Source organism: Chaetodon auriga, chromosome 11 (assembly GCF_051107435.1).
Source record: "Chaetodon auriga isolate fChaAug3 chromosome 11, fChaAug3.hap1, whole genome shotgun sequence".
Classification (NCBI taxonomy): domain Eukaryota; kingdom Metazoa; phylum Chordata; class Actinopteri; order Chaetodontiformes; family Chaetodontidae; genus Chaetodon; species Chaetodon auriga.
In genome coordinates this window covers 22596237-22610079 of record NC_135084.1, presented here as the reverse complement: position 1 = coordinate 22610079, position 13843 = coordinate 22596237, and the positions used below count along the sequence as shown (strand labels likewise).

The 13843-nt window shown below is 44.3% G+C and overlaps 1 protein-coding gene across 7 annotated transcripts in view; it reads left to right on the top strand.

Annotated features, from left to right (window-relative positions):
- The window catches only part of ehbp1 (EH domain binding protein 1), a 133416-nt gene that overhangs the window by 98981 nt on the left and 20592 nt on the right, over positions 1–13843 (top strand). For 5 of the 7 annotated variants that reach the window (XM_076742572.1, XM_076742574.1, XM_076742569.1 and 2 more), the window contains one exon: positions 1974–2097. In XM_076742572.1, coding sequence (XP_076598687.1) covers positions 1974–2097 — 124 coding nt within the window. The remainder of the gene's footprint in view (positions 1–1973; positions 2098–13843) is intronic. The other 2 variants (XM_076742573.1, XM_076742570.1) reach the window with 1 other exon arrangement.

Sequence of the window (13843 nt, the reverse complement as noted above, 5' to 3'; positions counted from 1 at the left end):
TGAATCTCTCTTCCCAAGCAGCTCTCTCCTACCCTCGACCCTGCACCCTCCACCCCAGTCCCACACACACACACACACACACACACACACACACACACACACACACCCTCCTCCTCCCAGTGCCTGGGCCCCAGGGTTAATGGGTGTTCAACCTTTCCATTATCCCGATCAGCCAAGAATTACCTGCTGAATGATGTTTGCATTAATATAATATATATGGTAATTTCCCTCCTCTTAATTACGGCTGGGCCGAGCGCGGCAAGGGGAGTGGGCTGATCATGTGTAAAATTGATTTGCCAAGGAAAAATATGGTGATAGAGCGAGAGCGCGCAAGGAGGATGAGGAGGGGGGGCTGCTGGGAATCAACACACACACACACACACACACACACTCGGACAAATCGCACGTGCACAGAGGCACGCGCTCACATGCTGCACAGACTGCAGGGAAAAAGTGCTGGCCTGGGTGGAATGGAAAAAAAAACTTTCTCTCTCCTGTTCACTAGTTCTCCTTCCCATTAAGAAAAATGAAGTGCATCAGCAATAAAATGGAGATATTTTTTCGGATGCATCCTCAGTAGTGAATTTGAATAAACATTTCTCCTCACTCAGAGGAGTTTCTCTGGAGAATAGCAAGCAGTCAGGAGACAGAGGTGAAGAGGGGTCAGGGATGGAGTGTGTATTAAGTGCATATAGTTAGAGAGTGATGGGTGTGTGTATGTGTGTCTGAGTTGTGGAGTGGATGGTACTTTTGTACATGAGAAACTGGAAAAAAGATTAATGTTTTTACCTGCAGGTGAGTTTGAACTACACTGCAAAAAATAAATATTAAAGAGGAACACAAGTTTAAACAACTTGTTAGGTGATTCATGTGACGTCTGTTGATGCTGATGTCTCTCCACATCTGTTTTCCTCTTCGTCTAAATATTCACCATGTGAGTCGGACATGCCGTGATTGAGCATTTGATGTGAACAGTGTGAGACATAACTTGGTAATGTGCGCAGGCTCAAAGTGCGGTCAGGGATATAAGTGATTAATTGATCATTGATTAATCAGCACAGTTGGGTTAACTCCATCAGTGTGCTGTGAGCAACTGGTTTGAGTCGATGCCTGTCACCTGCAGCTCTTCATCCCCTCGTTCATTGTGGCTGCTGCGTCTTTTACTGATCCTACCTTTGATTATGATCCCTTCCCTCATCAGGTTTTAAGCAACAAAGAGGTCAAAGCTGTGACAGAAACCATCAATGAGGCCCATTTTATTGGCTGCACTCCAACCCCTCTTATTTGTACAAGAATGGGTTGAACTTAAGTTCCCCACCTGTTCAGTCCCACTTAATGTATGTCATCAATTAAATCTGATCAGTGTTGTGGCTGATGATTATATAAGATAATTCCTTTAAGTTTGCACATGTTATCTGTGCATGTGTCACTGTTTGGTGTGAATAAAGATTTGCTTTAATATGTCTTCATTCGCAGTACTCTGATGAGGTATTTAAAGCTTTGCTGCCCTTTGCATTACACAGTGTTTGTGAAGCTGTGAGAGGAATTCAAAGCTCAGACAAAACGAGAGGCAGCAACAGTTTGTCCTTGGCTTTATTTGTTAAACTCTTCTCTGGTGAAAGTCTCTTTTGTTTTATGTATGGAAGATTTGTAGTCGCTCTGCTCATCTATTCATACATTTTCACTCTCCTCCCTGTGCTTTTTATCTTTTCATTTCTTCCTCATTCTTCTCTTCTTCTGTTCCTATTACCTTTATGCCTCGTTCCATCTCTGTATTTCTCCGTTCCCCCTCATTCTGTCTCGTCCCTCTATCGTTTTTTCTCTGTCTCTGTTTAATGCTATATCGCACTACTCTTCCTTTTCTCTCATAACCATTCTCTCTCTCTCTCTCTCTCTCTCTCTCTCTCTCTCTCTCTCTCTCTCTCTCTCTCTCTCTCTCTCTCTCTCCCTCTCTCTCTCTCTCTGGTTGACAGAAGGCGTTCAAAGACACCAGTCAGTATGTGGTTGGGGAGCTGTCTGCACTGGAGAGCGAGCAGAGGCACATAGACGCCCGAGCAGCTCGCGTGGAGAAGAGGCTGCGCTATCTCATGGACACAGGTACCCCAAGCCCAATTACACTGGAAAAACTGTTTTGGCAAATTGAGCGTACGCACGCACATACACACGCATGTGCACTCGGGGAGTTTGTGTGTGTGTATTTATGTGTGCGTTTGTGTGAGAGAGAACCTTTGAAGCCCCCCACTCCCTCCCTTCTCCGTTGAATGTTGCACGACGGAGCACTGGGTGGATATGAAAGGAGGGGATGGGGGGGGTAGAGGGAGGAGGAGGTGGAGAAGGGAGGGAAAGGGTGGGTGAGGAGGGAGAGAGAGGGGGAGTGTGTCTCGGGGATGGGAGAAGAAGGGAGACCTCTCTGGGCTGGGGTGATAAGGGAGCCCTTCATGGGGGAAACGATAACTGGGTGCGATAGCGGAGCCCCAGCCGAAGTCTCCGCTGCAGCCGTTTGCCAGCCGCGGCCCCAGCCAGCCAGCCTCCACACTATTGAACAGTGCGCTCAGCCATGCACGGCTACACACATACACACACACACACACACACACACACACCCTCCTTCCCCTAGTACATATCTGGCCTTCATTGATATGCTGTATAAGGAAAGACGGGGGTGAGTTAAAGAGAGGAGAGAGGGAGAGGCAAAGAAATGTAAAAAAAAAAAAAAAAAAAAAACACGAGGCAACACAACATGAGCACTGACACAGTTCACAAATCCACGACAGACACACACAAATGCTTACACACCCGCGCATACAAAGTGCAATCTGGTTTGGCGCATGGAGCCAGATTCGGAAGGTTTTTATTTAAGATTTGGCCGGGGGTAAAGCCTTGTTAAGACATGAGACAGTGTGCCGAGCCAAAAGAGGGGCCTTGGCTCCGTTAAGTCCCTAACTGAAATTGGAGAATAGCATCCCATTTGTGATACTAAACCATCCCATTCCTCACCCAAGAATGCTGCTGAAAAAAAAAAAAAAAAAGCATGGTTCCAGGAAGTGTAAAATTTTTATATTTGCAAATGTTCTGAAAGTGAAGCTACAGTAGTTTCTGTAGTAATTTAGTAACAGCTCTCATGCTTTTCTCTGATATATCGGTACCCAACTTGGTGGATTTAACTCCCAAAATCCTAAAAAAGCAACAGGAAGGAGAGAAGAGGGGGGTTTTAGAAAAGGAAACTGGGGCGGTGGGATTTGCGCTCACCTTTCCCATCCCATTTGGGTCCTGATATCGAGACTATCTCTCCTCCGTTTGTTGTGTTTGCTTTTCGCCTCCCTCCCTGCCTCTGTGCCCTCTTCCCCTGTCGGAGCGCATGCCATTGTGTCAATCTGAAGGGCTGTTTTCCTTCTTCTTCTTCACCCACTGATAAACCAGCCGCTAGCCAGCAAGACGCCAGGTTATTTACTTCCAAACACCTTCAGCCATAAAGATTTCTCTTTATATAGTTATATAAATATATATATACCTGCGGTCCCCTCCTGAAAAATATGATTCACTAGAAAAGGAAGAGGGTGACAACAGGGAAGGCGAGGACAAAATAATAAAAGGATATCACGAAGAGAAATTCACCTTGGTTGCTTTTCACCCCCTTATAACATCAGTGGGGAATGAAATCGAGAAAATGTGGTTTCCACACATCAACACACCGACTGCTGGATGGTGTAGTGCAGTATAAATGGGTGATACGGTATGTATCATATACTGAAAAGCTCCTCAAGTGCCACATTTGGTCAGTGCTGATTCTACTTATCAATAGAAATGAAATATGTCCAGTTAGCCATGTTAACGCTGGGATGGCCGTGCAGTCAGTGTATTCTTCTGTCTGTATGTAAGGCTCAGTGCAAACATGAATCTTCAAATTAGTACTGATTCCACTCTGGCATTGCGTCGCAGCGAGGGAAAAGAAAGTTGCCACATGATATTGAACACCTTTCTCACTTCCTGAAAGTGCATTTCTGTTTCCATATCTCATTTTGCAGCACTTATCCCAGAGACTCATCCAATAGGTTATGGATTGCGCCTTTAGGCCCAGGTCTGGAGGCATCAGAGCGAGATGTGCCAGTGACAGGTGGTAACTAAACTAACCTTTATCACCTCAGCGACTGAGGTCACCTTTCTATAGGCTGTCATAGATGATAGATATTTCTCTCTGGATCCAGAATGTCTGATTGAAGCTGTGGCTGATTGGCTGTAAGCAAAACGTCCGGTATTGATCCATCACATCTGACTGCTGCCTTTACTTCACTGGGGGACATAGTGAGAAATTACCTCCAGCTACCAGCACATGCTCTTATTTTGTTTTCTGTTGAGCAAATGTACAGAGGTCCTTTAATATCTGGATGCCAATAAAGGTTGTGAGACAGTCTCCCTGTCATGATGAATTAGCTGTAAATCACCAATGCACCATGAAAGCCTGCTGTTCACGGGCTTACTCATTTCATATTGTTGGCAGCATAAGTGCACACTACATGGGCTTTAGTGTGCATGGTGGACAAAACGTGTTGTCAGTTATTCACCTGTGTGATCTGATACCTGGTTGTGAAATCCACCACCAGTCTTTGTCGACTGCCTCCACTAGTCTATTCCCAAAGTGATCCAGGAGGAAAACACCAATATTTTCTCCTCTATTCTTAGTAGTTCAGCACAAACGCAACACGTGGAAGCAGCCTCCTCCCTGCATCCTCTCAGAAACATAAAGAACCTCTCTCTCAATCAGCTGTCAGCTTCATGTTAGCTTCTCTTATCTGGACTAAAGCACGTGTTTATGAAATACCAAATATCTACAAACTTGAAAGTTGAGCTTTTCAGAGCGGACCTTTCTTAGAAAGGACAGAGAGAAATCAAATTCAACACCACTTTCCTCTATTTTAATTGAGCTGGAGTTCAGATGTGATCCCAGCGAAAGATTAGATAATGAGGAAGAGAGGAAGTCGTTCTATTCATGTTTTGACAGATCTCCTCTTAAAGTTTCTACGTAGAGGTTAGCCACGCTTCAGAATTCAGTGTAGTCTTAAGGTTTGTGTAAATAATTGACTATTTCCGTATTAAGTTTTATATTTAGTATATGCTGGTAGATTATCCCCAGAGCTAAGACACACAGCAGACTTTCTGAGCAGGGTGGATGTCACAGCAGTGCGTATGATCATATGATTCAGACCTCTTGAGGTAAGTTTGGGTGAGCTCAGTGTGCAGTGGTGCTGTGGTAGCGCACGGCGCTGCAGGACTGATGGGCAGATGTGAGCAGACAGACCGGTTGACCCATGACTGATTGTTCATCTCTCTGCTCCAGCAGCAGAGAGCCTGGGAAGATCCACTGAGCTCTGCTGGTCCTCTATATTCCCCTTCTTTGGCATCACATGCTTTGTCATCCCTCATCCTCTGTCTTCCTCTCTTCTCTCAGTAGAGTTTGTCATTGTGCTGATATGTGCATGTGTAATGTTTGCCACAAAGAGTTAAGTCTTTAATAATCTTTTTTATTATTATTATTCCTGTCTTTAAGTTTGCTTTTTGGGCTTTGCGTGTCAGCGTTCTTTTATCTGTCTTTGTCTCTTTCTCCTCTCTGAACCATCGCTGCCTCTCTGCACAGCTTTTTATTTGCTCTGTTCCTTTTTATCCCTGTGAATCTTTATTTCTGTCTCCTTTCTCTCACCCCTGCTCTCCCTCCTTCTCCACACATCTCCTCTCCTCCCCCCCTCTCTCCCCTGGTTTGGGCACAATGCAGCTTTCTGTGGCATTTTCTATTACGCCGCGGCCCTCCCCAGATGAATCCCAAGTAATTGGGGTGGTTAATTTATTTACTCAGAGGCAGTTCACAGCACATTAAATAATAGAGATAATTGAACAAGAATTGTCAAGTGTCTTCTGATATCAGACACATTACAGGAGGGAGTGTGCATAAAACTCCATTTCTATGCCCCCATTGTTTATGGTAATTAAGTACACAGATTTATTCCTTGGTTGCCTTCCAAGCTTATGGCAAGCGCCATTGTTGTCTTCTATTAATATGTAATCAGTAAATAGTTTAATTTTCTAATCTGCGGTTGGAGAATTCACTTTCTAACAACTCTTAATTACTGCTGGGCTCTAATGAGTCTCGCCATGCCGACGCAGCCAGCCAATCAGAGGGCAGGCCCGGGCCGGGGGGGAATTTGAATTCCTGCGGCACCCCCCCTTGACTAATGAACTTGTTATTCTTGCACCACTGGGAGCACTGTCCTTCACACATGCAGCATTAGGAGAACGTCCACCTCCTGCAACACACCGAGTATTTATAGGAGTTTATTGATAATATGAGACGAATTTTAGTGCATTTCAACAGAAGCTGTGTATTCATTACTTATGCATTATTCATGTTGACTCTGGTATTATTATACGGCTGTCTTTAAGGTAGAGTACGAAACTTTTCAGTATCACACGTCCGACACAAACAGCCTGTGCGGATTGAATAGTTTGAACTTTTGATGGCGTCGTTAATGTGTCTTTTATTAGCATGCTAATTTCCAGCGTGTTTATACCTGCTCATGTAATGCCTCTGACCTTGGCATTGTTGCTTTTCTAAAGGTATTGTTACACAGAAAAATATATCAGACACTCACTTATTGAAAATTCATCTTGAGGTACGAAGACGCATTCAAATGCATCATGTAGCCTTCGTAGAAAATCCCCTGGCCCCGTCTCAGCCACCCCCTACCTGGCCCCTGCACCTATTTACACACACCTCCCATTTCAAATAGCTATATAACCTGCAACAATGGACGCAATTATCCAAATAATGGCACTTAGCCGCACTGCAAAGCTGCCTCTCACCTACTGTGCATTTGATAAGAGATAAACAAGCAGAGAGAGGAGAGAATGAGTTTTAGCTCCCCCAGATTAACATATGTTTAAAAATTGCACTCGAAGCCGATAAGATTGACACGGGGTTTTTTATGGCGCGCGCTCCTTTAATCTGCCTTTGTGTGCGCGAGTCGACGAGGAGACCTTACACATGCAGCCTATCCCCCTCAGTATCTGAGAAAGGGACAGACCGGACTGTCAAGGCTTGCAGAGGACGGCAGAATGTGAATGTCAACCTGTGGCTCTGAATCCCTGTTGTCCAAACTAAGGCCTGCAGGCACATTTGGACTCATCTAATATTTCGCATTATTTGTCATTATCAGGGATTAAATGATTTTAGATCACTACTGTTTTGATTGCTTGTGAATTTCTCCTCCTTTTAAAGCTGTTCCAGGCTGGTAATGTGTTCATTAGTTATTGTCCTCACACTAACGGCGATGGGGCTCTGGCAGAGTGTTACGTTTATATTTCCTTAGCATCAAGCGAGCCGGCCTCTCACTCTGCCTGTCGTCCTAATCCAGCATTGTGGTAGCATCAGCTTATAGTTTGACTAAAGATTTAAGCTGGGCTATGTGAGTGGCATAGGGACACACACACACACACACACACACACACACACACACACACACTCAGATACGCATGCACATCAAGCCCTGCTTGTCTTGTTGCAGCAATACAAACAGCGTGTGCAGCTTTAAGTATATTATCAGGGCCAGTTCTTTCACAAACGTATTGCTGAAGAAGCTTAACATTAATTATTGTAACTTTGGGCAGATTACATCCGTGCCCGCCTTGTAAGCGCAGGCAGACTCATCTTGACCTCCTATACGAGAGCTTAAAGACACAAGAATGGCATTTTACCAACTTTAATGGGATAACCAGTCTAATCTTTCAGCACTGACAGAAGAAAAAGTGTTTAGACTATAATACTCTCCCCGGTTCACAGACTGAAAGATGGAGGAAGAGAGGTTTTGGCGTTGGCTTTAATCAGCATGCGCTTTGTTTTTCAGGTGCTTCATTGCTGAATTTTGTTGGTGTAAAAAAAAAAAAAAAAATGCTCTTCTGTGCACTTTTTGAAAATGAGTCGAGTAACATTAAGCTTCAAACGCGGCTCTCCTCCTGAATCTTCCGATAAAGGTCGACTTGAAAATAAAGCCAGGCTATGCTGTGGGCTTGTCCACTGCGTGAACTGTGATTGAAATTGTTGAGCAGAGAGATTGCGACCATTGTTTATCCATAATCACAGAGCCAATTCGTAAGCTAAGCTCGTGGCGACCGAGATAGACACAGCCAAGAGAAGATGCGTTTCTTTTCGAAGCCTTTGGTCATTTTCTTGTTGTTGTTGTCGGGGTTATGAAAAGAGCACTCGCCCTCAATCGAATGGTTTTGTATCGGAGCGCGCTGGAATGTGTTTGTGGTCATCTTGAATTCACTTCAGGAGCAAATGCGGCGTTCTTCCCTATGGGGAAGAAAAGAAATCTGGGGATCACTCCTTTAAAACCCATTGCCTTTTTCATGCCTTTGAGGGGACAAAACAAAGGATTTGAGCTTTTTGTTTTGTGTGAAAATGTGTGTGTGTGTGTGTGTGTGTGTGTGTGTGTGTGACTCCAAGGTTCAACTGGGTCAGAACACAGATTAACACCCCCCACACACACACATACACTCCCATTCCCGCTCATGCCCTTAATCTCCTCGGCCATTTGAATGTTTGAGCAGCAAAACAATTTAATTAGTCAACTTGCAAGGACTCTGCACAAGCGACCAGTGCTGAGCTCCTGCCTCCCCTGCGCTTTCTATCTTCCTCCCAGCCTCCCCCACCACCCCCCCCCAGTCCAGCACAGTGACACCACCCTCACTCCCAGATGTGCACCGCTTCTTTTTTTTTTTTTTCCTCTCCCCCCATTTCTTTTCTCCAGCTCGGTGTCGGCCTTTCATACATTCTTTAACAGTGGGGATGAAAGGGGGATTTTTAGGAAGATTAGGGAACGGGATCCTCTAGGCATTGTCTGAGAATCTTCAGATAAAACGAGCTGGGTGGATGGAGTCAACGGGGGGGAGGGAGGGAGTCTGTTGGGACGGAGGTGAAGGGGGTGTAGCTGCTCGCCGTGTCCCAGAAGTTAAATTTGTTTGTAAACTAGAGCAGGAATCACTGCCGGCTGCTTCTCGTTTCCTTTGTTTTGTGTCGCGTGTCTTTCTATCTCTCACTTTCTGCCTCCCTGATGATTTTGTTGCTTATTTTTCGTCACTCGATATTTTTCCACGCTTCCTCTAAATCAGTTTAAGTTGCACTGACTGGGCCAGGCACTCCTCCTTTCCTCAGCCTGCCAGCGATAGGGCCGATTAACATTTTCAGCAGAGGGGTGAGTAAGTGGGGATGTTTGGGGGGGGGGGGTGTTGGAGAGAATTGGGAGGTGGACAATGGCCGCTTATGATAATCTGCTCTTTATTGGAGCATCCCGCCAGTGCTTTCATCAGCCGCCTCTCTGCCTGAGACCCCATGCAGCAGCCGGTCCAACAAACCGTGCCGCAAGCTGCCAAACACATCGTCACAGACATACGAGCACAGAACACACACACACACACACACACACACACACACACACACACACACACACACACACACACACACGAGCACTGAATACACAAGTTACACTTTAACAAACACACTGAATGTATGTTCACACACAGAAGACTGCACACTCAGCTACACACACTTAAGCAGCACAGTGATGCTCACAATCGAATAAACCAGAGGCGCATTGTTTATTTCTGTTTGTTTGCCTTGTTTTCGTGCCGTAGCTGCAAACGTCTTTCATATGAATTTATCTTAAGGGTTCACTTATTGGTTTGAAGTGAAGCCGTCACATTTTAATCCACCTGTCTTGCTCCACCTCCTCTTATATTTGGCTGTTGATGTAAACTTTATCTCGCTCCCATCTCTTAGGAAATGAAATTAAAAAGAAAAATACGCTTACACAGCTCAGATTCACCAGGGATATTTCTTTTTTTGTTGATTGTTTTTTTTTTTAAGTGGTTGATTATTATTTAGTTAACAAACTGTGGCCCAACGACATAATTGAATTTCTACCTTGCAGTCAATTAATCAAGGCTTTCTTATGGTAACGGATGTGGTGGCACTCACAATGCAGGTTAATGACAGAGGTTTGGCCAGTAATTACACCATTCACTTGCTAACACAGCTGCTCGCCATGCTACCGTTGTCATCACCCCCCCATACACACTCCTCCACATTTCCCATTGTAATGAGCACTCCAGGCTACAAATACCAACAGCTGTCTTTCCCAATACATTTCCATTTAAATATCTATTTAAACACAGCAATTTTGCATTTGTGTATTGAATCAAAGCTTGAGCCATGGCCAGTGGCAGTAACAGCCTGGTGTTGGTGTCAGCTGTAATGTAATGCTGTGGGGGATTTATCTGACACATTTACAAACACATTAGGGACAATGTAAATGAGGGAGTGTGTTAAACAAACCAAACGTTCTGCTTTACCTGCAAAGATTTGAGCAGTGCAGGAAGTTTTTTTTTTTTTACCCAAACAATCGATGTAGTGAAGGGAGAGGACTGAGCTGCAAACCTGCGAGAGGAAGCGGAGTCACAGGGAGTGAAGATGAAGAAGAGAGGAAGGCGTGATTGTGGAGCAGAGAGGGAGACAGGAGAATCACAGCCGAGATGTGAGAGGGATGACTAATGTTGTTAGCAGAGCCATTACTGGTCCACAGATTAATTCATCAAGCAAATTCATCGTTCACCTCCCCTCTGCCTCTTGTCACAAGGCGTGTAATATGACACCCCTCAAATTTGTTCTAACATCTACCCCAGGGGGGGTCGAGCTCTCCCCTCCTCACACACACACACACACACACGCGCACACACACACGCACCCCCCTGCTTCTCTTTGCTAATGGAGCAGGCGGAGCCACTTATGCTAAAAAGATTGCAGCTGTCTGTCAGCAGGTTGGGGGGGGGGGTCCTCCACTGGGGGTTATCACTGCTCTCTCTCACATACTCACACTTTTTCATTCAGAAATTTGTCTACCCCCTCCTCTCTCGCTCCTTTACTAATAAATATAACAGCCTTTTTAAGTGTCTTGACCTACATTTAGGCCCGTGTTTAAAGCTAAACGGGGGTGATTATTTTAAAAACCTACATCTGAGATTTTTTGTTATAATAGTGCTGAAAAATTACCTGAGTTTCTGTGCCAAGTAGGTTTTCACATCCGAGGAATTTGCCAAATTTTGGTGAATAATGGTCACGATAAACCTATTAAGAGAAGAGAAAAAGCAAGTACAGCTGAAGACAAGTCATGAATTTAAAAGAGAAATTTGCCACGAAATGTGTGTGTTTTAGAGTAAAAGGCTGTGCAGTGTATAAAATGAAGGATGGGTTGAAACATAAGAAGTACAGGAACAATGCCAACGTAAAATAATCTGAATCTGGTGGCATTTCTTATTGAAATCATGAAATCTCTTTTTAAAGACTAAGTCAGACCAGAGATTTGATGCCTTCTCTCTTTCCAGTTTTCATTACCAGAAAAAGTGTTTGATGCGCAGTCCTGCAATATCAGCGTGTGTTCCCCTAAAGGATATTAAATCTGACTCCTGGCCCGCATCAGAAACCCAGATACTGATGTTTGTGTTAAGCTATCCTAATTAACACCATCAACAGGTACTAAGGTTTACACTAGCACTAAATCAACTCATGTTTCTCCGCCTCTGTAAGCTCCCCAAATGGTTCACACCTCAGTGTGTGTGTGTAAACACATTCTCAGGGAGCTAAACCACCTGGCTTAACCTTAGCTTAGCCCCACAGAGCCCCGGCTTATCTGCAAATTTCAACAGTGATTCCATAACACAGCTTTTAGCTCTGTGGCTGCATGTGGCAGAGAGGAAGGCCTCAGTGATTAGCGTGGCTTTACAGGTACGAGTTGATAGTAGAAACAAGTCACAGTCTGGAAATACAGAAAGGCTGAACATTTAACCTCTCTGTCGCCGTCTGTAGCTCTCAGGTTAGAGCTGGACTCTTATGATAAACTGTGCATTTATCTCTTACTGATACAGCAGTATGGGGCATTTTCTGTAATGTGCTGACTTTGTTGGAATCATTTTAATTTTTTCTGCTCAGATGTCATTGATCGTAGTTATTCTCAGTTTAATTGCATGGGATTCAGAGTCTTTCTTATTGATAACCGTCATCAGATTAAATGTAGGTCAGATTCACAGTGTGGATATCTTTTGATAGGGGTGCATCATGCAATGTGTTTTTGTTGAATTTGGCTAAAATAATCCTGTTGAGTAAAATTATTGTGCTGGAGTGTTTAAATTCTGTAAAGAGTTCAGAGTTTTTGCAGCAATCAACACAAACAAGGTTACAAATTTCAGCTTAGACTTTAAGAAGAATCCAGCTAGATGGCATTGTAGACCCCCTCTTCATGTGTCCCCTCCTAGCTGTACTGATTATGTGGAGGAAAAAGAAAAAAAGAAAAAACTCCCCCTAGCCTGGCCACACTCAAGCAGAGCAGTCAGAGGAGAAAACGAACCCAGGGCCTAACAAATACATGAAGGTTTGGTTTAACTAAATCCCACAGATAATGGCTACTGTGTCAAAGACTAAAGATAGCGGGAGGGGTGGTAGTGGTGGCGGCGGTGGATGGAGGGGGGGGGGATTACTCTGGCGTTTTGCATCAGTTGCTTTCTGCTGGGTGGCCCTGCTCGTCAAAAAAAAAAAAAAAAAAAAAAAAGAAGAAGGGAGAGACGGAGGGAAAGAGAGAAGGAGAGAAAAGCATTTAACGCGGCACATTGAGAAGAAGAGGGCTCTTAATGCCATCAAAGCAAGGGGAGAAATCAGCCATTAATTTATTCTGGCCCTCACACACACACACACACGCACACACACACAAAAACCATGTACACCCCTTCTGTTGTTTCCTCCAATTGTTGATAATTTCAGTAACATCTGGTCCACGCCAGTCCTGGAAGCCCACCAGGACCAAGGTTGACAGAATGTTACCACTGATCCCCTTCCCTGTGTGTGTGTGTGTGCGCGCATGTGTGCGTGTGTGTGTGTGCGCGCACCTTAAATGATTTGTGTGTGCATTGAATTATAGCCCTGACGTGAGGAGAAATTTTTCGCTCTTAGATTCACGAGGAGGGGCAGATGACTGGGCTATTCATTGGCTGATAAGAACTGATGGGGAGGTTAATAAGCTACACACCCAGGTCATCGCAGGCTTTTTACTGGGCTACAGAGGAGAATGGAGGACGATGATGATGATGATGAGAGGAGGTGTGTGTGTGTGTGTGTGTGTGTGTGTGTGTGTGTGTGTGTGTGTGTGTGTGTGTGTGTGTGTGTGTGTGTGTGTGTGTGTGTGTGTAGCAGGCTGTAAGCCGGCGGAGCTGGATGGAGTGCATCTCTGCAGTATCTGTACTTTGACATACCTTTTAAAGGTCTCTCAAAGTTCTCTCTATCGCACTAAATTAGCTGAATCCTGACTTTTATGCTGGGGAGTGACTGTGTGCATTGCAGAGTAGTACCACAGCAAAACCAGGTTTCTTTTAACCATAAATGTCATGAGAGCGTCTTGATCCTTTGAAGCCTCTAACATTAAGTGTACACCTGTAGGAGCAGCTGCAGGGCAAACCTGTGCACACATATGTAAATATCCAGAAACTCTAACTTTAGAAACTCTGTCCTGGTGATAATCAGAATACTGCAGTACACCATTTTAATTTTCAATATTTTATTTTGTTGTATTTGACTGATTAAAATTAGTTAGTTAATTTTACTTGGTAAAATTAGTCATTCTGCAACATCCCAGTCATCAGCAGTCGTGCTGTCCAGACAAAATTTGGCCCAAAACTGAGAAGGACATCTACGTATACATGAATGTTTACTGATATATTAATGTGAAGTACTTAAAATAATGATAATGGAAGA